Source organism: Salvia miltiorrhiza, chromosome 7 (assembly GCF_028751815.1).
Source record: "Salvia miltiorrhiza cultivar Shanhuang (shh) chromosome 7, IMPLAD_Smil_shh, whole genome shotgun sequence".
Taxonomy (NCBI): domain Eukaryota; kingdom Viridiplantae; phylum Streptophyta; class Magnoliopsida; order Lamiales; family Lamiaceae; genus Salvia; species Salvia miltiorrhiza.
In genome coordinates this window covers 309119-331344 of record NC_080393.1, presented here as the reverse complement: position 1 = coordinate 331344, position 22226 = coordinate 309119, and the positions used below count along the sequence as shown (strand labels likewise).

The 22226-nt window shown below is 35.2% G+C and overlaps 4 protein-coding genes and 1 pseudogene across 4 annotated transcripts; all 5 read left to right on the top strand.

Moving 5' to 3' along the window:
- The first annotated feature begins 698 nt into the window (after positions 1–698).
- LOC130991262 (probable methyltransferase TCM_000336) lies at positions 699–3555 on the top strand. The gene is made up of 3 exons (XM_057915370.1): positions 699–2071; positions 2143–2532; positions 3173–3555. The coding sequence occupies exons 1-3, from the start codon at positions 1952–1954 to the stop codon at positions 3284–3286; spliced, it is 624 nt and encodes a 207-aa protein (XP_057771353.1). The 5' UTR covers positions 699–1951; the 3' UTR covers positions 3287–3555.
- An 813-nt stretch (positions 3556–4368) lies between these two features.
- Positions 4369–7773, top strand: LOC130991261 (1-aminocyclopropane-1-carboxylate oxidase homolog 3-like). Its single transcript, XM_057915369.1, has 3 exons — positions 4369–5086; positions 6457–6778; positions 7230–7773. The coding sequence occupies exons 1-3, from the start codon at positions 4569–4571 to the stop codon at positions 7479–7481; spliced, it is 1092 nt and encodes a 363-aa protein (XP_057771352.1). The 5' UTR covers positions 4369–4568; the 3' UTR covers positions 7482–7773.
- Positions 7774–11132: 3359 nt separating this feature from the next.
- On the top strand, positions 11133–14185 carry LOC130991260 (F-box protein At2g02240-like; annotated as a pseudogene).
- Positions 14186–15361: 1176 nt separating this feature from the next.
- Positions 15362–19294, top strand: LOC130991259 (cytochrome P450 711A1-like). Its single transcript, XM_057915368.1, has 4 exons — positions 15362–15658; positions 16081–16233; positions 16835–17723; positions 18680–19294. Exons 1-4 carry the CDS (start codon positions 15420–15422, stop codon positions 19007–19009), a joined length of 1611 nt encoding a protein of 536 aa, XP_057771351.1. The 5' UTR covers positions 15362–15419; the 3' UTR covers positions 19010–19294.
- Positions 19295–20162: 868 nt separating this feature from the next.
- Positions 20163–21605, top strand: LOC130993000 (deacetoxyvindoline 4-hydroxylase-like). The gene is made up of 2 exons (XM_057917721.1): positions 20163–20816; positions 20958–21605. Exons 1-2 carry the CDS (start codon positions 20256–20258, stop codon positions 21432–21434), a joined length of 1038 nt encoding a protein of 345 aa, XP_057773704.1. The 5' UTR covers positions 20163–20255; the 3' UTR covers positions 21435–21605.
- The last annotated feature ends 621 nt before the right edge of the window (positions 21606–22226 follow it).

The following is a 22226-nucleotide window of genomic DNA, read 5'->3' as shown; positions in this document are numbered from 1 at the left end:
TATTAGGTTTAGTGGTGAGTTTTGATAAGATTATATTTGAGCCCTTATCTTGATGAGAAGTAATTTACTATATTTTGAAGTGAAAAAAACTACTTATAAGTTCTTCATCATTCCTTCCTCGATCATGTCTTAATTCTCAAATTGAATAAAGGCTTTAAAGTACTTTATATAATTCAAAAATAATGCTTGGAACCATACATGTCTGAAAACATGGTCAAAGTAGATCTGAACCAACTATAAATAAACTGTGTTTTTACTGCTTTTTTGTGTTCATTATTTCAAATTGCTTTGCACACTTTACCTTTACTTTTGAACTACACACTGAACACAACATTATGTGATTCATCTCAAGATGAAGTAAGCTCAATGGGTCAACAAGTTAAATACACTTTGTTGGGCCGAAAAGCCCACTAATTTGGATCCTCCTATCAAGGTTTATTATGATCTTAAAATGCTTGATTTAAAATGAAATCTAGACACATTTTGTAGATGTTGGGGTGTTAGAGATTAGGGGTGTAATCGAGTCGAATCGAATAGTGTCTTGCTCAAGTTCGACTCGTTGAGCTAATCGAGCTTTAATCGAGTCGAATACAGTGCTGAGCCTAATCGAGCTTTTTAAATTTAATTTTTTATTTAAAATTTTAGTTATTTTCTTAATACATAAGTTATTTTATTCATAACAATGTAATATATTTACTATTTTCTTGTAAATAAATTATGTTAATTAGATACTTAATCCAAATATTACTAATTATAGTATAGACATTTAATTAATAATCTTATATTTTCAAGATAAATAACTTAACGAGCTTGCCCACGAGCTAACGAGTAGAGTATCGTCGTGCTCAAAAGCTTGACTCGTTTAGCTAAACGAGCTGCTCATTAAAATTACCGATCGAGCTTTTATCGAGTTGAACGTCGAATAGTTCACAAGTAGCTTGATTCGTCTACTGCCCTTTCTATATGCACCACGATCGCAGTTGTAGATATCCACCAATAATATAAATTACTATACAGTTCATAATAACAAATATTTCAATGGTATTTCGATTTTCGATGTTAATTCAACTTAACCAATAATGTTGGGATGCAAACAAATCCGATAATAGTGGATGTTTTGTCTAATGCTGTGTGAAGCATCTCAATGTTTTGTGCCGAACCTCGTCATAGAGATTCCTCCACACATGGAAATGAACACTAGTGTCCAGCCCAGAAAAATACACCTATCTTATTATATTTTATTTGACCTCTATAATTATATGCTCAATTATTAGAGTTCTTCCATTACTTAATTATCAGTGACTTGCACGTTTTTAATTAATTAGTACCATGTAACGTCAATTATGGTGCGATACTATTGTTCAAGCAGTATGATGTCTATCAAGTATCATAGATTCGTCATATAATTTTTTTTAGAAACGTTCATATAATTTTTTTATATAAGTGGTGAAAAATCATTTTTTAATATATGCGTACTGCCAAAAAATATAAATTATGTATTGAATTGACAGCTTATTTTTAAAAATAGAATTGAAACGACCAAATGGAATGGAATCATAGCTCGTGATTTATTCAGCAATTTAATTTTTTACTGACGCATATAATAAAAGGGTTTTGGCAAATAAAGTTACGAATTTCGAGATTGTCATTTTTACGTGATTTTTGAAGTGTTGCGAATTAAATCACCACCTTTTCAATTTTTGAAATTTTATTCTCCCAATTTTTTTGGGATCGCCAGAGTGCTAAATTGAAGCTTACGTGGATCAGTTCGCCATATATTATTTATATATATTACGACGTTGTTTGCAATAAAATTGCTGAATATTGAGAATTATGATGCACGTACATGATACAATCATTTTATAATTTGAAGGAATTTTTAATTAAAATTGTACAAAACGGCATCATTCTTTACTAATCCACTTAAGCTCCGATCATTATATATACACACATGTATAGTTTTCAGTCATGTCTTGTCGAGAAGCCCTTCATCGCCATGGACGTGGAGAAAGTGTTTCACATGAATGGAGGAATTGGAGAAACAAGCTATCACGAGAACTCTTCTCTTCAGGTAAATTAATCAATCCTCTCTCTCTCTCTCTCTCTCTATAGAGATAGTTAACTAATTTGTCACCTCCACAGAAAAATGCTGCTGAAAGGATTCAAGACATAGCCTTGGAAGCCATGGAAGAAACGTATTCGGCGTTGAGGCCGCGAAGCCTCGGCATAGCCGATCTCGGCTGCTCATCGGGCTCCAACGCCCTGCGTTACGTCAAGATGGCGGTGGCCGCCGTGATCAGCCGAGACGCAGCGCCGCTGCCCGAGTTTCGGGTGTGCCTCAACGATCTTCCTTCCAATGATTTCAACACCGTTTTCGCGGCGTTGCCGGATTTTTTCCAAGAGTTGAAGAAAGGAAGGAAGGATCCATCGGTTTTGGTGGCTGCATATCCGGGCAGCTTCTATGGCAGGCTCTTCCCACGCAACAGCTTGCACTTGCTCTTCTCCTTCAGCTCTTTGCACTGGCTATCCCGGGTGCATATTCTTTCTTTCTTTGGGTTAATCGTGTTTTACGTCTCGAACTTTCAGTGTTTTTAAAATATAAAATTTAGTGATCAAAATGAGATATAAGTCTATCTTTCCGTCGTTAGATTTTGTATAGCGAAATATTTCAGAAAAACGCTGAAAATTCGGGACGTAAAACACTATTAACCTTTCATTTTTGTTCATGTTCATAAACACTTTAGTTTAACTAATTAAGAAAAGTTTCTTTCTTTCTTTCATTTTGGAATCCATTTTTGGGTTAATCGTGTTGTACGTTCAGATCTACTTTCAATGTTTTTCATAAAATATCTCGCTATACAAAATTTGGTGATCGAAAGACGACTCATCTCGCCGGAGAAGTCTTGAATCATCAATTTGATGGTGTAGATCACAACTTCACTGCAATCAATTTAAGAAGAGTCATTTTTCAATCACCAAAATTTGTATAGTGAGACATTTTATGAAAAGTTCGAAACATAAAACACTATTAATTAAGCCTTTTTTTTTCTTCACATGTTCATAAATAAACACTCGGTTTAATTAAGCAAAGTAATAGATGACCATCTATTATTTTTATCTATCTAAGCTATAACTCAAAGCAAACACACCCCCGCAAAATCGTGTTCTGCAGATTCCACCGGGGATCTATGACGAGCGAGGGGTGTCGATGAACAAGAAGAGCATCACTTTGGTGAGGGAATATTGGATGAATTATTTGATGAATATGCCAAATTATTGGAAATAGAGATGCCCACAAAGAATATCAAGGCCATTCACATTGCTCTAGTTCTTACTAAAGTATAAGTATGCTCTTTCACTACTTATTTTATTGTTGGAGTGATTGGATACTAATATGTATGTGTTTGACCTTGTTTATAATACTTTCTTTGTCCCTTACATATCTTTTTTTCTTTTTATTTTGATCAGTCCCCAAAACATCTTCATAATCCAATTTTGAAAATAATTTTGGGAACACATTTTTCGCTTATCAAATACACAACTAACTTTTATTAAACCTACTTTATCCATTCATATTGGAGCGACATGCTAATGAGTTAAAAAGTAAACACAAATTTTCTTGAGTGAATTTAGGCGACGGAGTATGATATATTTTAATAAAACATTTATAAATATTCTGCTAAAGTGTTTATAGAGTAGTTCTAGTCGACAATTCTACTGTTACTCAGAGCATCTCCAGTGGGAAGGTGCTATAAGGTGGTCCACGCCTGAGCGCCTTCTCTCCTTAGTGCATTGATTCTATAAGAAATTATTTTCATTTAATCTAATTTTTACTCTTCTATTTCAAAATTCAACATTTTATTAAAATTAAAATTAAACATCACATTAATTAAAAAAAAATACAATAATTAAAATTAAAATACAATAATTATAAAGGTTAATTGTCTCTAAATTCATAAACTTTGGTCAATTTTCATTTTTTCCCACAAACTTTGAACTTCCTATTAAAAATCATCGACTATCAACTTTTTCCAATTTTCCCATCAAGCTCATTTTCGGCCAAAATCGAACACACGTGGAGCCGAATTTTGACAACGTGGACACGCTAGAAATTACTAAAATGACGTAATTGTATCTCCGCAGATACTTTCCCACCTTCTTTCTCTCTTGGCGCTGTTTTCGTCGCCGCAACAGTTTGTTGCAGCAAATGGGATCCTCAGTCCCAAAATATAGTGTGTACCACGTGTAATCGTTGGGTGTGGCTGCAGAGCCAGCAGAAGTGGAATCGGTACAGGACGCGACACGTCATCCAATCGGCAGGATTGGCCGCAGAGCCACAATCAGCGGTTTAATTGTCAATTCTACCATAGTTGACAATTCCACCATAGCTAAGATAGCTTCAGCTAAATAAAGTCATATCCTAACTCTCTACAAAAATAAAGCCTATCCATTTATTATCGTGGATTCAATGGATCCATTAATAGCCTCGGGAAAATCCGAAACAGAATTAGGCTCATTCTGATTTTGAGTTTTGGAATAAAATCAATTTTTTAATCGCTGAGAAAAATATGGCGAGCCCAAATCACAAGAGCAGGGAAAGTGAAGTGAAAGCCTTCGATGATTCCAAAATCGGCGTGAAAGGCTTAGTCGAAAATGGCATAACCCAAGTTCCAAAAATCTTCATCAATCCACAAAAAAATGATCCACAACAAACACTCACCTCCGACATTGACGCGCAATTGAAGTTCCCATTGCTCGATCTAGAAGGCGTCGGCGAAGATCCGATCAAGCGGAGGGCCGTCGTGGACGGCGTTCGCGAAGCCTCGGCGAGCTGGGGTTTCTTCCAAGTGATCAACCACGGGATTGCGGAGGGCGTGATGGAGGAGATGATCGATGGGGTGCGTCGCTTCTTCGCGCAAGACGGCGAAGAGATGAAGAAGTGGTATACGAGGGATATGAAGAGAAGGGTTGTTTACAACAGCAACTTCGATTTGTATAGCGCGCCGTCGGCGAATTGGAGAGACACCGTTTACTGTGAGATGGCGCCGCATCTTCCTCAACCTCACGAATTGCCCGCGGTTTGCAGGTAATTTGGGCATTTCTGGATTTTTCTTTTAATTTCATGGTGGTGGTGATGAAATATTTCCTAGCTATGGGCTGTATACGAACTGAGCCGAGCTGTCGAATGCCTTCGGCATGAAAATAGTATTGCTAGAGCTCAAATTCAAGTTTTAATTTGAACTTGAATTTGGCTCTATAATTTTATCGAGCTCGCGCAATTTTAGGTTTGAGTTCGGCTAGTTAAGAAGATAAACGGATTTAAAACGATCTTTTTTCGACTCGAGATTCAAATAATTCACGAGCGGCTTGATTTGTTTACAGATTTTTAGGATGGCTTTTTGCTGTTTCGATATAAAATTTTGAGGTGAATATGAAACTATGATAGAGGAAGAATACATTATGCATCTACTTGACTTATTAGTGGGAACATGCATGGGGAAAGTATAGACTATTAGTTATAGGTTTTATGCATAGGCTAGTAATTATAGACTTTTTTTAAGGGAATTTTATTATACACTTATTAGTTATAGACTTTATGTATACTAAAAAATATTTATATTAAAAAGTCAAAGTTCAGTTTGATTTATATAATAGATACTCATTTTTTGTGTAATTCACAATTTCAATCTTAATGAAAATCTAATAAATCATACAAATTATATTACTGTAGTAGAATACATCTACTTGTTCTTTTTAGTTTAAATGTATTATGAAAAAAAAAAAACACTACCTTTAAATCTCTCATTTTTCTTTTTCTAGCTTCTTCTTATTCTCTACAAAAGAGAATTTTATCTCTGTATCTTTTGTAGAAAATGAGGGGAAAAAATAAAAAATTTAAATAGAGAAGTTTTTATATCTCTTATTTTTTTTAATGATAAATTTATAATCAAAGATAACACAACCTTGCAAGAAAAATTCATTGGAAAACTACAACAATTTTCTTTATAGGTAAGGAAAAGTAGAACATGAGTATAATAAAATATTACATATTTTTAGGAAAATGAATTAGTACTTTATATCACTTTGTTTTCTTGTAATATATTCTTGAGAATTAGAAGAGGGTATTATGGTAGAGATGAAAATAGTGAGGTGAGAGGAAATATAATACTCCCTCCGTCCACCAATTCATGTCCTACTTTCCTTTTTGGTTCGTTCACCAATTCATGCCATACTCATTTTTAATAACTATTTATACATTTTTTAATTGGTTTTCTCCACTCAACTATAAACAATACTACATTTTTTTTTAAAATACCCGTGTTTCCTCCCCTAGGTCATGAATTAGTGGACGGAGGGAATATAACCATATGATGTCAATCCCATTGAATTTCTGCTATGCTGCAACAAGCTAGATATTCACCAGCAATATGAGTACTTGTGTTTGGATTTCTGCAGTGATATAATGATTGAATACACAAAACAAGTTTTACAGCTAGGAAGAACTCTGTTTCAAATATTATCGGAGGCACTCGGCCTCAAGGCCGATCGCCTCATAGACATGAAATGCGCGGAGGGGATTGCTATGTTGCTGCATTACTACCCGGAATGCCCTCAGCCGGAGCTAACCCTAGGCACGAGCAAGCACGCTGACAGCGACTTCCTAACGGTGTTGCTAACCGACCAAGTACAAGGGCTACAAGTTCTTCACCGGAACCAGTGGTTCGATGTGCCCTCTGTGCCGGGAGCTCTTGTAGTAAACATTGGTGATCTTCTTCAGGCAAGCATACTTTCTCTAGTTACTATGTAGAGTCAGAGGATTTTTTAGGACAGTAACTTAAGTCGATTTGGAAATTATGACAAAAAATTTTGAGCTTGTAAAAATAAGACAGTATTTAATAAGTATTGCACCCGCATAATATTTCTCGGCCCATTATCGAATTTTTGGGGCTTACCCGCACGGACCAAACACACGACAGAGGTTGATTATGTGGCAAACACGTCATTTTTATGACTCCAGTGAGGATGTCATGTGCTTGGTTCGTGCGGATAAGTCCAAAAATTCGATAATTGGCCGATAAATGTTCTGCGGGTGCGACGCTTATTAATTACTGTCCTATGTTTATAAGCCCGAAAGTTTTTGTCCTAATTTCCAAATCAACCTAAGTTATTGTCCTAAAAAAAGTTATCTACGTACAATGGTGATCTTAGTTAGCATCTTCTTCGTGCAGCTTATATCAAATGACAGATTTATCAGTGCTGAGCACAGAGTAGTGGTGAATAGCTCGAGTTCGAGAGTTTCGGTGGCGTGTTTCTTCAGAAACGACCCGGCTAGGCCCACGGAGGTCTACGGGCCGATTGAAGAGCTCGTGTCCGAAGACGATCCACCGAGATATAGGGCAACTACTATAGAAGAGTATGTTACTTACTATAACTCAAAGGGGCTGGATGGAGCTTCTGCTTTGTCACATTTTCGAATTTGAACTTGGTTTACTACATGTTAATGGGGTTGAGTGTTTGTGTTGATGAATGGTTTGAATATGCTGGCTTGCTTCTACAAATATGATAAATAATGAATTGTCTGATTTTACCACACACAGCAAAAAAAGCATAAAAACTTGTGTAAGGTGGGTAATAGTTGGGTTCCAAATCCATATTTTGTAATTTTGTTGGTATTTGTAATTTCAAACATGTTACTCTCTTCGTCTCGTAACATTTGACCTAATTCTTTTTTACACTGTTATATAGTAGAAAAGTAAAATTATAATGTAAAAAGTGTGTTAAGGTATGCGAGCCCATATTTGTTATAGTAAAAATTGATTACCAAAAAAGAAAACAGACCAAGTTGAATGGGATAACAAAAAAAAAAAAAAAAATAGGTCAAATCAAGTGGGACAGGAGGAAATAATAGGTATATATAGGTTAAAATTTAATTTTGACTCGTTTAAACGCTGAAATGAAATTATCTCACACTGAGACTCGTACTTGAAAGTAATGATTTCCGTTTATTGTTTTGGAGCCCTGCAGAGTAATATTTTCTAAGGTTAATTGTATATAAATTACAAATATCATAGTAAATATTCTTATTTTTTCTGATACTCTATAAAATTGATGTCAAAATACATAAATTTTCATTATTTTTTGCAAATTTCCCAAATTTATACTCCGACCAAATCGAATTCGACCTGGCATCGCAATTTTAATATATATTGGGGATTGAAACTAATATTGCAGCTTCAAATTACTAAAATTGTTGTAGTTTCATTGAAAATCCTACTTCTTCAAATCCATCATGTCCCCTATCATTTCATGTCACCAGCCAAATGTTAAAATTCATGCCACATATATTAAATTTGCGGTGTCAGGTCAGATTCAATACATTTGAACAAAATTTACATCTAGAAAAATTTAAAAATAATTAAAATTTATGTATTCTGACATCAATTTTATAATGCACGAGAAAAACCAAAATTAACCTGAGTATAGTCTTTGAGTTTACAACCAACTTAACCCTATTTTCTAAAATAGTCAGAAATATTTCTCCGGTAACCAATCGGGTTACTGTTCACAGCATTCTACGTGTTCAAAATTATCAGACATATATAGTTTAGCTGAGAAAAATAATATTTGTGCCTAATTAATTAATTAAACAAACAATACACCAAAAAATAATTAGACAACTTTAAATGAGAGCATCACGCCACCTGTGCTGTGGCTCTCTTTCAACACATAAACAGACAAAACCAGTTTCGATAGTTTTCTAGAAATATTAAACTTATTCCATATAAATTTTTTCCCACTTTGCATATTTCCTTATCAACTCCCTTAACTTGTGGACTTGAAAAATTACTCATATCGAAAACCCCTACTTTTTTTTTTCTTCAATTTTTCACGTCTTCAAAATTTCAGGCTTATATATATATTCCACGAATATTGAATATATATATTTGTGGCTCTTGTTGTAGGCTCCATTATCACAAAATAAATATATAATAAACTGCTACTGATCTATTCAATTCCTGCAAGTGAAGATCAAATATACGATGAGTAAAATATTACGTGTGATTTCATGCATGCTGATGCTGTTTTGGAGAATCGCGCGCAAGATTCTCCTCGTTGTGTCGAAGCCAATCAGGAGGGTGTGGGGCCGTGTTGTGCTCAAGTTTATGCGAAGTGAAATGGATGGCACCGACATCAAGTTCGTCATGCCAGATAGATTGTACCAGTTTTATAAAAAATATTGAGTCTTTGCTAAGGTTTGATCAACAAATTAGTATAATATAGTATATGTTTATGTTTATTTGGATTGTTTGCCACTTGGTATATATGTTATGGTTTTCTATGTGTAAGTGCAGAAAATCAAGAATTTTCTGGTCGAGATGCAAGATGGAAAATAAACATGCATCATGCATGGGTGTCCAATTAATACATAACTATATATAACTTATGAAATTAATTGTTTGTTCATGGTTTAGGCCCACTACCAAATTTGAACTTCTTCGTGTTTATGTATTTGATTTGGTATTTTTTTCGACAAATGTTATTTAGCAGAGTAAAATTATAGTGTATAGATTCGTAGATCCATATATATTTATTATAGTGGAAATTGAAAAAAAAGGTTTAAATCGAATGTGACAACTTAAAAGGAAAGCAGACCAAGTTAAGTGGAATTAAGGAAGTAATTTTATTTGATTTTGGACGGGATTGGGGATTGAATTGATTATTCACCGGAGATATTATGTTTCCTTTAATTATACTACTATATTAATTAATATAGCCTATTTATCTTTACATTATATATTTTCACTGTCTTAAATAATTGTGTCGAAAAGAAATAAATCAAGCCGGTTGATAGGGAAGTAGTAGTATAAATTAGTGTAGCAAAATTGAGATATGAGGTAATTAAGCAATCAAATTAACCTCGCAATTTCTCATGATAAATTAAAGAATTCAGCAATTGTGCAGACTTCATCTAGTGTTTTCGTTTTCAATTTGTAACCAATTTAGTTGATTTTGCATCCAACTCGTTAATTGTTTTTTTTTTTTAACTAATTACAAAAACCAAAAGAATAGGTCAAATTATACAAAAAGTCACACGATTGATCATAAAATTAAACGAGAGGAAAGGTTAACTATAATGCTGATTAGAAAATTAATGATCAACCAAGCAAATGAAAACAAAATGTGAGCACAGAGATTACAATTGATTAATATTTTCTTTTCCGAACCATATGATATACTTCCGCATAAATAAATGATTTAAACATCGAATGAAAAGCCCAACTACATGGAGTTAGAAATAAATTTGAATAATTCGAATGAACTCACCTTAACTCTTTATGATTTAAAAGACTAAAAATAGTTTCTTAGCTCGTATTTCAAAATATAAGTGTTTATTGAGTTAGTAACTAAAGATTGAATATATTGAAGATGGAAAACGTACATGCACGCAATAAACTTGATTACAGCAACTACAATTTCACAATTTTTGGGACGCAACTAATTATTATAATGCTAATGAACTCCTACAAAATTAAACAGCAATTTACTTATTTTTTTCAATTTAATAAATAGTATAACAATACCCACTTTGTTTAGTGCCAAAAGGCAAAAACTATTCACACAAAGAAATTAATATGTGAAGCCAAAAGTCTCATGTTCGAGTCTATTATCATAAAAATTTTAAAACTACTTGTTGACTGAGAAAAAAAATACATATATCTATGTTAATTGGGCATAAAGAGCTAGAGAAAATTACATGAAGAAAATAAGAGAGAATAGTTGAGGAAGATTAGGGGCCGACTATGTAGGATAATCAGAATCTTACTAAAAATGGAAATGGATAAATTTTTGGTAACGAATCAAAATGACAAAATTGGTAAGCTTTTCAGAGACGGGGAAGTAATACATAAATAGATGAATATAAAATATTATATTACACTATTACTCTTAATTAAATTAAATATATTATTAGGATATATTATTACTCTTCACAAGTCCTAGTAATTAAAGTGACCTTAAATGGCATTAAAGTGGAGACGTGTTCAAATTAATGTATTTAATTTCCACTTAGGCTTAGGCTAGGCTAGTCCACTGAATTTTGTGGCCCTTGTTCCACCTTGGTCCATTTTTCATTACCACAAACCATTACTCTTTTTAATTATCTACGTCTCTCTCTCTAGATCTCTCTCTCTCTCTCATACAAGAACATGAAGAAGCTAAAGATCTTTCAAATAGCAATATTGATAGTGTTGGTATTGTTGAGAATTGTGTGTGAGTTTATTGTGCCTCTATCGAAGCCACTGAGGAGGTTATTTGGTGAGTTGGTGCTTCAAGTTTTGAGAGTCGAAATGGAAGGCCTCGACCCCAAGTACGTTATGCCTCAAAAGTTGTACGAATCATATAGAAACTACTGAGTTTTTCGATTAAGGTTAGCTAGCTTATGTATCAATACATATTTTGGCTTTTATTTTGTATGTGGAGATATTATCGAGATGGAGAAAATAAAATAAAATGGGAATTATGTTTGATGAACTCGTTCTTATTGATTTTCTTTCAGTATACAAAGAGAGGGATTTTTTCTTTCTTTAGTAGGTTGATCGGAGCATTGTTCATGATCAACAGTGTCCCGTTCGCGCCCGGCTCGCCACTTCGAGCCCCCGTTTGAGCGAACGCGAATGGGGCCCGCTGAGCGTGGATTCGAGCCCCATTGTGGATGCTCTGAGTGTCTATGTAGATATTGACTTAATTTGAACACAAGTTGGCAAACACTATGTAACTTGCAAGTATTTTTGAAATCTCTAACATTTCTAATATTTTGACTCTTTAAGAACGATGAATTTATACAAGATGCACAATATTTGAGAAGATGAATTTACTCAAATCTCTTCATGTGTGTAAAAGAAATAAACCAATGGGAACAAATTATCAGGTGTCACAATTTTAATTTTTATTTTTAGCGAAAAGGTGTCACAATTTTTATTTTATTTTTTCGAATTACAATAGATATCTATTATATAATCAAATAAATAACTCGCACACAAACGAGACCTCTACGGTAACTAGCAGATAAAGAACACCACACAAAGGTGTGAAAGGATGTCACAAATTTGATAGTAGTAACTTTTAGTACATTTCACCAAGTTACCCAAAATAGTAAAATTCAGCTGCAAAAAGAGGAAAGAAAGAGTGAAGTGCTGAAGCACACAGCGCCCTTGCCTTGCTTGAACAAAAAAAATTAAAATTTCAAATTTCCCAAATCCAAAGCCACATTTCAGCAGGGAAGAGGAAGAATTCAAATACACAGAATTCGTTGAACAATGTCCGGCGAGGTTAATCCCTTCTCTGTACTACCAGAAGGCTGCATAGCCAACATCATCTCTTTGACGTCTCCTAAAGATGCATGCCGTGCGGCGTCTGTGTCGTTAGGGTTCAAATCCGCCGCCGATTCCGACACCGTCTGGGAAGCGGTTTCTGCCTCCCAACTACGGGGAAATCGTCGCCAGGGCCTCTCCTCCACTGGCGTTTTCCACCACGAAACAACTCTATTTCCTGCTGCATGCCTCCAAGCTGCTTCTCGATGGCGGAAAATTGGTATCTATGAGCTGATCTCATTATATTTAGTTGTTGTTGTTCACTTGTACGGTTGTATATATATAGTTTTCTCTGTCTCTCTTTTCCTGCAGATATGAGTGTGTTTGTATTTGTGCATTGTGATCTGGTGATGATACTGTATGCTCCTAAAGATTGAGAGTGTTTTCCTGCTAATTGACTATTTAGTTTTGAGATTTAGGTTTAATAGATAAAAATAGTAAGGCTAATCATTTGATTACTTTGATGGATTGAAACTTTTGGGATATTTCAAGGCCCTTGATAATTCCTATCATTGAGCGAGTTTGCTTGATTCAGTATCTCATTGAAAGGGTGGGATTGAAGGAATCCTAATGTTGAGGACAATAACACCAATCATGTATTTTACCAATCATGCAAAATATATATTGATGTCGAAGCTGTTTAAGTTGAGCATGAGTATTTTTTTTTCCTTTTGTAGATCTGTGGTTTTTGTTCTTCATGTTGAACTATGAGATGATCCCCTTACTTTTGGTAGTTGTTTCCTAGTTTAGTTCTTGTACAGTAATAGTTGTTCTTTCTCTCAAGTTTCTTGCACTGAATAGATTCATAGCTCTATGTAACTATGTAACTTCTTTCTTGACATCAGCTAAAACATCAGTATACATTCATGTGAAAGTTGTTTCTTGAATTGTGGAACAGAGTTTCCGGCTGAATGGACGCGGAGAGAAGGGGTATATGATGAGTGCAAGGTCACTTGAAATAGCATCGGTTGACAATCCTCAACACTGGGAATGGACATCTGTACCAAACTCGAGGTATATCCTTCTTTCTTGCTTGCATAAACAATGTAGTCACAGTTGAATTGATTTGTGCAGAAGCAGAGGTGTCAATACTCAATAGGTTGTGTTATCTCATCTGTTTGAAGTTGTATGGTTTAATTAATGCTTGCTTTATACTGTTTGGTGTTGACAGATTTTCCGAGGTTGCCAAACTGCGAAGCGTTTCCAAACTGGAAATCCGCGGGATAATGCCAGCACGAATGCTGTCGCCTAATACTAAATACGTGGCGTGGCTTATGTATATGCCCTGTCGTCGTTTTCGTGGGCTGGATTGTCCCTCATGGGCATCAGTTAAGTTTGTTAAAGAAGATGGAAGTGAGAAGGTAGGGGAGACTACCAAGGTTTACATAGACTCACCATCAATCGATGTAATGTTTGCAGAAACTGAAAGGCAAAGTCAGTTTTCATGGGCTCTAAACAATGATTGGTATGGCCTTGAGTTGGCAGAATTTTTCATTGGTGAAGGAGCTTCCTATGATGTCCACATCCATGTTTCTGAAACTCAGAATCTCAATCTGAAAGAAGGACTCATCCTTGATGGGATTTCGCTTGCGCCCAAGGATGACAGTGAGTTTTCAAAGCTGAGTGTGTTGAGAGATTAGGGGGTTGGTATGTTCTCATCTCACTCATCAATATCATAACTGCAGTGGAGTGATGAGACCTTTCATTTTGTTTAATATGAGTTGCTCTTGTTATTTTGATGTATCCCAAATGATGCATTGCTTCAACTTTATTCCACTGTGGAAGTGAAGACAGTATCTATAATTCTTCCAACACATCCTTTGTCCCGTTGTATCAACGAAATCAGAGTTTAATTGACGGTCGAAATTAAGTCGAATATATTAAATTTTGCTTTCTTAGACCTACGAGCTTCTAAATACTCTCCATCATCAGAAGTTAGACCAACATCAGGTGAATTTCCGATTGTCAGTTAAGCTCTAATTTTCTTGAAAGTCAAACTTAGGTGAAAATTGCAACAAGAATATAAATTCATGTATTTTTTTTGGCTTAATTGAAATTTCAGGTGAAAATTACAATTTTTTTCAAAGTTTGTGTATTTTTTGACCATAATCCCTTTTTATAATAGCTGCTTTTAATATTTATCTCTAAAATTCAATATTGTTAATAATTAAATAAATATAATAATTATGTATTAATTAAAGTATTGGAAAATATTATAAATTCTAATTAGATCAGTGAACTCTAATTAATAATAATCTTGAAATTATACTAAATTATAAAAATTTAAATTAGTAAAAATGATTGTAAACTAAAGAAAATTGAAATTGGGATCCACATCATCAGAAGTTTAGACTAAAGCTCCGAGCTTTTAAATACTCCTTATCATCAGAAGTTAGACCAACACCAAGTGAACTTTCGACTGCCAACTAAGCTCTAATTTCACCGAAATTCAAACTCAGACGAAAATTGAAAACTATAAGCTCATGTATTTTTGGCCATAATCCCATAAAATTACTACGAGCCCGATATTAAATTTTGAATATGAACTGGAATAGGAATATAATCTTCTGGATTCCTTCTCAAATGGTCCAAAAGTGATTACATAAAACTGTGTTAATGCTCAACCGTCTGCAATGAATCATATAAATGAACAAGTTAGCTCGATTTATTTTAGGCAAATTATTTAATTATACAAATTTTGAAAATTTTAAAATATATACATTGAATTAGACTCGTATCGTAATCCAATGACAACTCTTTCAAACTCGATTCAAATAATGGTCAATCAATATTAAATCCAAAATACGTAAAAAAAAATAGTGAAGTTCATCGAATATATTCTTCCGGATCCCTTCTCAAATAAGTCCAAAACTGATTATATATAATTGTATAACCTCGATGCTACTAACCCATAATTAAATTATGTTATTACATTGTCACTATCCAATGCATTAAAATAATTAATTAGACATGAATCTCTCTTTATATATATTGATCGCAGCCTCCACTGAAAACAAAAAACCATTATCTCTGACTGGGAAATTAAAGATGGAAGTTTTGGGAGGAATGTTGAGTGATGTGTTTGTGAAGGAATCATCAACAATATTATTGACAATGGTGATAGGAGTGGTGGGAGGTTTATTGTGGTATTTTTATGAGCCATATTGGAGCGTGAGAAAGATCCCAGGGCCGCCGCTGATGCCCATATTTGGACACATTCCTTTGATGGCTAAGCATGGCCCTGATCTCTTCTGTCTTCTTGCCAACCGCTATGGCCCTATTTTCAGGTTTCTCTCACTTCTTCTCTCACTAAACATCACTTATTGCTAAGCATCTCTCTTTATACATATTGAAGACGTTTACTTTGAAGGATTAGCTTCGATAGATAAAAACAGTAGGGTTTAATTCAATGTTTCTGAAAGGCGCTCAGTTATTTTTATAATTTAAGCTAGTTTTGCTTGATTCTTATCCCATCGAAAGAGTGGAATTGAAGTAATTATACTCTTGAGGATAAAAATACTCAATCATTCATTTTATCAATCATGTAAAGTGAACACCCTAAATTCGATGGGTAAATATTTGAATTTTGAAAATTAAAATTTTTGTATTCAGGGCCTTGAACTTATTCGATAAGGTGATGGATCGATCGGAGATATTGATGATTTAAACTTAATTACACATAATGCTTAATTTTTATGTATAATTGCAGGTTTCATATGGGCAGGCAACCGCTAGTGATAGTGGCATCTCCGGAACTTTGCAGGGAAGTTGGCATAACCAAATTCAAATGTTTTTCCAATAGAAGCATCCCTTCTCCCTTAGCAGCTTCGCCTGTTCATCTCAAAGGCTTATTCATGACAAAGTACACTCTTTTTCCTTTCCATTCTTCCTCTTATTTCTCTCATCTTTTTTAGTTTAATTTTTATACATTCTTAACCTAGATTGGTTATATTCAATTAGAATATACCCCTCCGTCTTATAAGAGTGTGCATAATTATTGGTGACATCAATTTTAATAAATATTATGTGAATGTATTATTAGTGAAAAAAGGAATCCATTTTTATTAGTGAAAGAAATGACCCAAACAAGGAAAGTCGTGCATACTCTTGTAAGATATATAAATATCAAATGTAAAGATGACATAAAATTAGGATACTGTAATTATGAGAGTTTAAATTTATTTTGTCAGGCGGCGATTTGCAAAAATATGTCAATTTTTTTCAGAATTCTAGAATTGGACCATTTATTTTAACTTTTGATATATTTGGGCCCAATTCGATGTCCGTAAACCACATTTTAGCCCATATTAAGTGCAAAATAAGTCAGATTAGAAATTATCCCAAATTTTAAAATAAATATCTCAATTCTGCTTGCTCCAAAAAAAAAATTGACCTATTTTTACAAATCGCCCTGAGATAGTAAAAAAAAAAAACACTAATTCCGGTGGAAATAATATATTCAGGGAACCAAGATGGTCGAAGATGCGAAACACAGTCCTCTCCTTCTTCCAGCCATCCTACATCGCCGGACTGATCCCCACAATGCAAGCCACCATCGAATCCGCCACCGCCGATCTCCACTCCAAATCATTCACATTTTCCGAATTATCCCTCCGAATAGGCACGGACGTGATCGGAAAAACGTCGTTCGGAATGGACTTCCGCCTCTCCAAACCAAGTTCCCCGACCACCAACAACAACGACAACAACAACAACAATAACAACAGCAACAGCAACAACGACAAGGCCGAGGAATTCATCAACGAACACATCTACTCCACAACGCAGCTAAAAATGGACCTAACCGGCTCCGCCTCCATCATCCTCGGCCTCCTCCTCCCCTTCCTCCAAACCCCGTGCCGCGAGATTCTCAAGCGAATCCCCGGCACGATGGACCGGAAGCTCGAGCGCACGAACAAGAGCCTCACCGCCCGCCTCGACGCGATCGTCGCCGCCAGGAACGGCGACGAGGGCCGCGGCGGCGCCAAGGACTTCCTCTCCCTCGTGCTCAACGCGGCGGAGTCGGAGAGGGCCGTGCGGAACGTGTTCACGCCGGACTACATCAGCGCCGTGACGTACGAGCAGCTGCTGGCCGGGTCGACGACGAGCTCCTTCACGCTGTCCACGGTGGTTTATCTCGTCGCGAAGCACCCGCGCGTCGAGAGGAAGCTCGTGGAGGAGATCGACGCGTTCGGGCCCCGCGATCGGGTGCCGACCGGCGAGGATCTGCAGAGCCGGTTCCCGTATCTTGATCAGGTGATTAAGGAAGCTATGAGGTTTTATATCGTGTCGCCTTTGGTTGCGAGAGAAGCGCTAGAGGATGTTAGAGTTGGAGGTTATGATATTCCAAAGGTACATGCATCTCTCTTTCATTACTTGTTTGCAATTTGTTACATGCTTTCAAAATTAATGTAGTGGCAAAAAATTTATATTCTGATGGACAGTAACTTAGACTGATTTAGAAATTAAGATAAAAAATTTCTGGTTTGTAAAAGTAGAATACTAATTAATAAGTAATGCATCCGCAGGGCAATTAATATGAGTCTATATTAAGAGTTTCGGGCTTACTCAAAAATAAAATTGGGCGAAAACTAAATTTTCGGGCTTGCAAAAATAGAACATTAGTTAAAATGAACCGAAAAATGTCCTGAAGATGCATTATTTATTAATTAGTATTCTATTTTTGTAAACCCGATTTTTTTTACCTAATTTCCAAATCAGTCTAAATTATTTTCTTTAAAAATCCTCTAACTCCCATATAGTTACTTCCTATAGAGAATGGTTTAATTTTTTTTTTAGGTCACTATTTTAGAGTGGTTTGCAAAGATCAATTTTTTCAAACTAATTTGCACTTAAGATGGGTTCAAATGTGGTCGAAGGATGCCTAATTGGGCTCAAATATACCCATGAGTGGCGAAATTTACAAGAATTGATCAAATTTTGCAAGTTCGAAAATTTCAGCCCATTTTTGTTAATTGTCTACTGGCCCTAAATAATTTTAAACTCTACAATGCATAAGAATTACTTATATAATTAGGAATATGAATTGACTAATGACTAGTATAAGGACATAACATATATGGTTGATATCTACAAAAAGTGGTGGTTTTCGATGGGCATTCATATATATTGCCATACTTTAGACTATAAAAACAAGCTTGTATTGTAGTTGTACCCTTCCTACACTATTTGTGCCTTGATTAATTGCATATATATATCTAGCTCGATCCTATGTTCTTGTGTTGCCTCATGCTCAATCAAAATGTTGTTATAAATAATTTTTGTACTAATTAATCATTAATGAGCAGGGTACATGGGTGTGGTTGGCGATTGGAGTTGTGGCTAAAGATCCTACAAACTTCCCAGAACCAGACGAGTTTAGACCAGAGAGATTTGATCCGAAGGGGGAAGAGGAGAAGGCAAGGCATCCTTACTCCTTCATCCCCTTCGGAATAGGGCCTCGCGCTTGCATCGGCCAGAAATTCGCCTTGCAAGAAATCAAACTCGCCGTCATTCACCTTTATAGGCATTACGTGCTCCGCCACTCCCCGGAGATGGAGAATCCCTTGGAATTTCAGTATGGCATAGTCGTCAACTTCAAACATGGTGTTAAAGTGCACGCCACCAAACGCCCATGAAACTTGCATAAATACATACTCCCTCCATCTCATAAAAGTGCACATGATTGTTGGTGACGCAGATTTTAATAAATATATTAGGTGAGTGCGTTATTAGTGGAAGAAATGATCCACTTTTATTAGTTGAAGAAGGGATTTGGAAAAAAAAAGTGCACACTCTTGTGAGGCATACCAAAATGACGGGTGCACACTCTTATGGAACGGAGATGGGTATAATGTAATTAGAATTGTGATACCTATTGCACTATCTATAAAGTAAATGCGTTAAACTCTACACTCGACAAATATCACGAATTAGTGCAAAAGTTCTCACATTATTATTATTATTATTATTATTATTATTATTATTATTATTATTATTATTATTATTATTATTATTATTATTATTATTATTATTATTATTATTTTGAACTACGTACATCCTCATAATTTACTTATCTTTGAATGCTAGCTTAGAAGAATACAAGATTCTTGATTTTTGATCTAAAATGATATATAGTGGGACACGACGGTGGAATATTTAATCTGCCGATAATATGAAGGGTTAACTTCAAATAATTGTAAATTTAATATGATGAAGTCAAGAGTGAGGCTGTCCTATATTGTTGAATTTATGGATTAACAATTAATTAATATTGCTCAAATTATATTTAAACGTTGCCGAAAATGATCTTTTAGTTGTTTTTTTGCCTTCGTTAATTATTTTTTAGACATGTTGTTACTTTCCTTTGCGTGATATCATACACAAAAGATAGATCTATGTCACGCACGCCACAAATCAAAGACTTTTAGATTAAATGACTAATTGTTTGGTTGATAAGTCGTGATAAAACTACCTATATTAAGACTTTTTTTTTTTTTTACAGCAATAAAATGTCAACTATTTTTTCTAACAGTAAAATGATCCGTGATCATCCCAAAATATTCATAGCTCCCTTTTTTCTTTTTTGTCCCCTTCGTATGAAACATTAATTTAATCAACAATTAGTTATTCTTAATCAATTAGTTATTCTTAATGATTCGAACCCCGATTTAATGATTGCGGTGAAAATATTTTATAAACTGAACTGCGCTTCGTTTAATTAACGATTAATTATTTGAGAAGTCAAGAACGTGACGTGAGCTCATTAACTACACAAAGTCTATAAATAAACCTACGAATATTTTCAACAACGTAGAACAAGAACTTAATTCCTCCACACAATTTTCATATTCTGCAGCATTATCCTTTCCCACAGACTGAGAAATGGACTCATCCAGCTTGAAAAATTGCTCGCAAGAAAACGAGGCCGATCGCGTGCACGAGCTGAACGCTTTCGAGGCCACAAAAGCCGGCGTGAAGGGGCTCACCGACTCCGGCGTCCAGAAGGTTCCGAGAATGTTCATCAGGCCAGCCGACGAGCTCGTCGAGGAGCGCAACCGGAGCCGCTCCCCGCTGCAAGCTCCGGTGATAGACCTCGGCCGGATCGGGGAGGGCGAGGGGCGGGAGAAGGTCGTGAGCGAGGTGAGATGGGCGTCGAAGGAGCTCGGGATCTTCCAGATCGTGAACCACGGGGTGGCCGTGGAGGTCATGGACGCGATGATCGACGGCGTGAGGAAGTTTCACGAGCAAGATGCGGAGGCGAAGAAGCAGTTCCACACGCGCGACGCCATGCGCAAGGTGATGTACGCGAGCAACGTCGATCTGTACAAGTCGCGCGCCGCGAATTGGAGGGACACGTTCTCGGTCGCGCTCATGGGTTCCGACAGCGTTGAGCCGGAAGAGTTGCCGGAGATTTGCAGGTTGGTGTATCGTTTTCTCATTATCATCTAGGGTTTGTGTGTGTGTGTGTGTGTGTGTGTGTGTGTTTCATTCAATAAGGTTTGTGAAACGTAAGTAAAGTGAGAAAAAAATTTAGAAATAATTCTCCATTTATAGTAATAATTTAGAAATAATTCTCCATAAATACATGCATACTCCATTTATAGTAATAATTCTCTCACTAAACATCACAATCAATGTGAGACTATTTCTCCACTCACACTACACTTTACAGGATTTCTTAAAAGCCGTGTCGTCTCATACTATGCATGTTTTTATGGGACGGAAGGAGATAACTTGTTCAATTTTATGTTTTTTGTAAGGATCCTAACACCCATGAATGTTATGAATGATTTGCAGATTGTGACAAATGATGAGTTCATAAGCCCAATTCATAGAGTTCACGCAAATCGGGCCGGGCCAAGAATCTCGGTTGCGGGCTTTTTCACCGGTGATGCTATTTCAGGGACAATATACGGCCCGATCAAAGAGTTGGCATCAAAGAACAGTGGGGCTCGATACAAAGAGTTCACAGTGGGAGAGTACATGTCCAAGTTTTTAGAGCGGCCAATTGATAAATCTGGTCTTGATGAATGGAGATTGCAAGATGAAGACAATGTCTAAATTATGCTATATATTTATCTCTTGTGGTGATATACGTTGTGATTTACTCTTAATTACTTCAATAATGATAATAATGTAATAATAATGGAAGATTTGTTCGATAGATCACTCTTTCAGTCAAATGTAATAATAATCATGATAATGTAATAATATATGATTTCCTTTGTAAGAGGTCTTAATTGGGTTCAATTTCATCTGCGGATAGTACTTTTTAGGTCAGATTAAGCTTTAATTTCACCAGCAGGTAAACTCAAGTGAAAATTATAATTAAATAATAAAAATTACAATTTTCACCAAAGTTCGTATATTTTTTTTTGATCATGACATCTTTACCCAATACCAAAAATATGTATGCATGGGCAATGGCACCTCATTGCTACATCGACTATTTCCTTAATTCAATTTGTTTTCTCCAACAATACTTTCTTAAATTAATTATTCATGACCCTCGCTATCAAGTTACTCCCACATGCATCTTCTTTTGATCTTATTATTTAATAATTTTTTTCTTTATCTTTTATTGACATAAAATTAAATTTTAATATTTAATTAACATAAATAATTTTATAAATCAAATATCCGATATATAATTAAAAAAAAAATATTGAGACCGGACTATAAATGTAGAAGATAAATATTTGTCATAAAAATGAAATTTATTGAAAACTCAAATATGATACCAATGTTTACTTCTCAAAACATCAATTAAAATAACTATTTAAAGATTAAAAACAAATCAAGCTTCAAAAATGAATCAAAATCCTAAAAGAATTGCGATAAAAAAAAAAACTA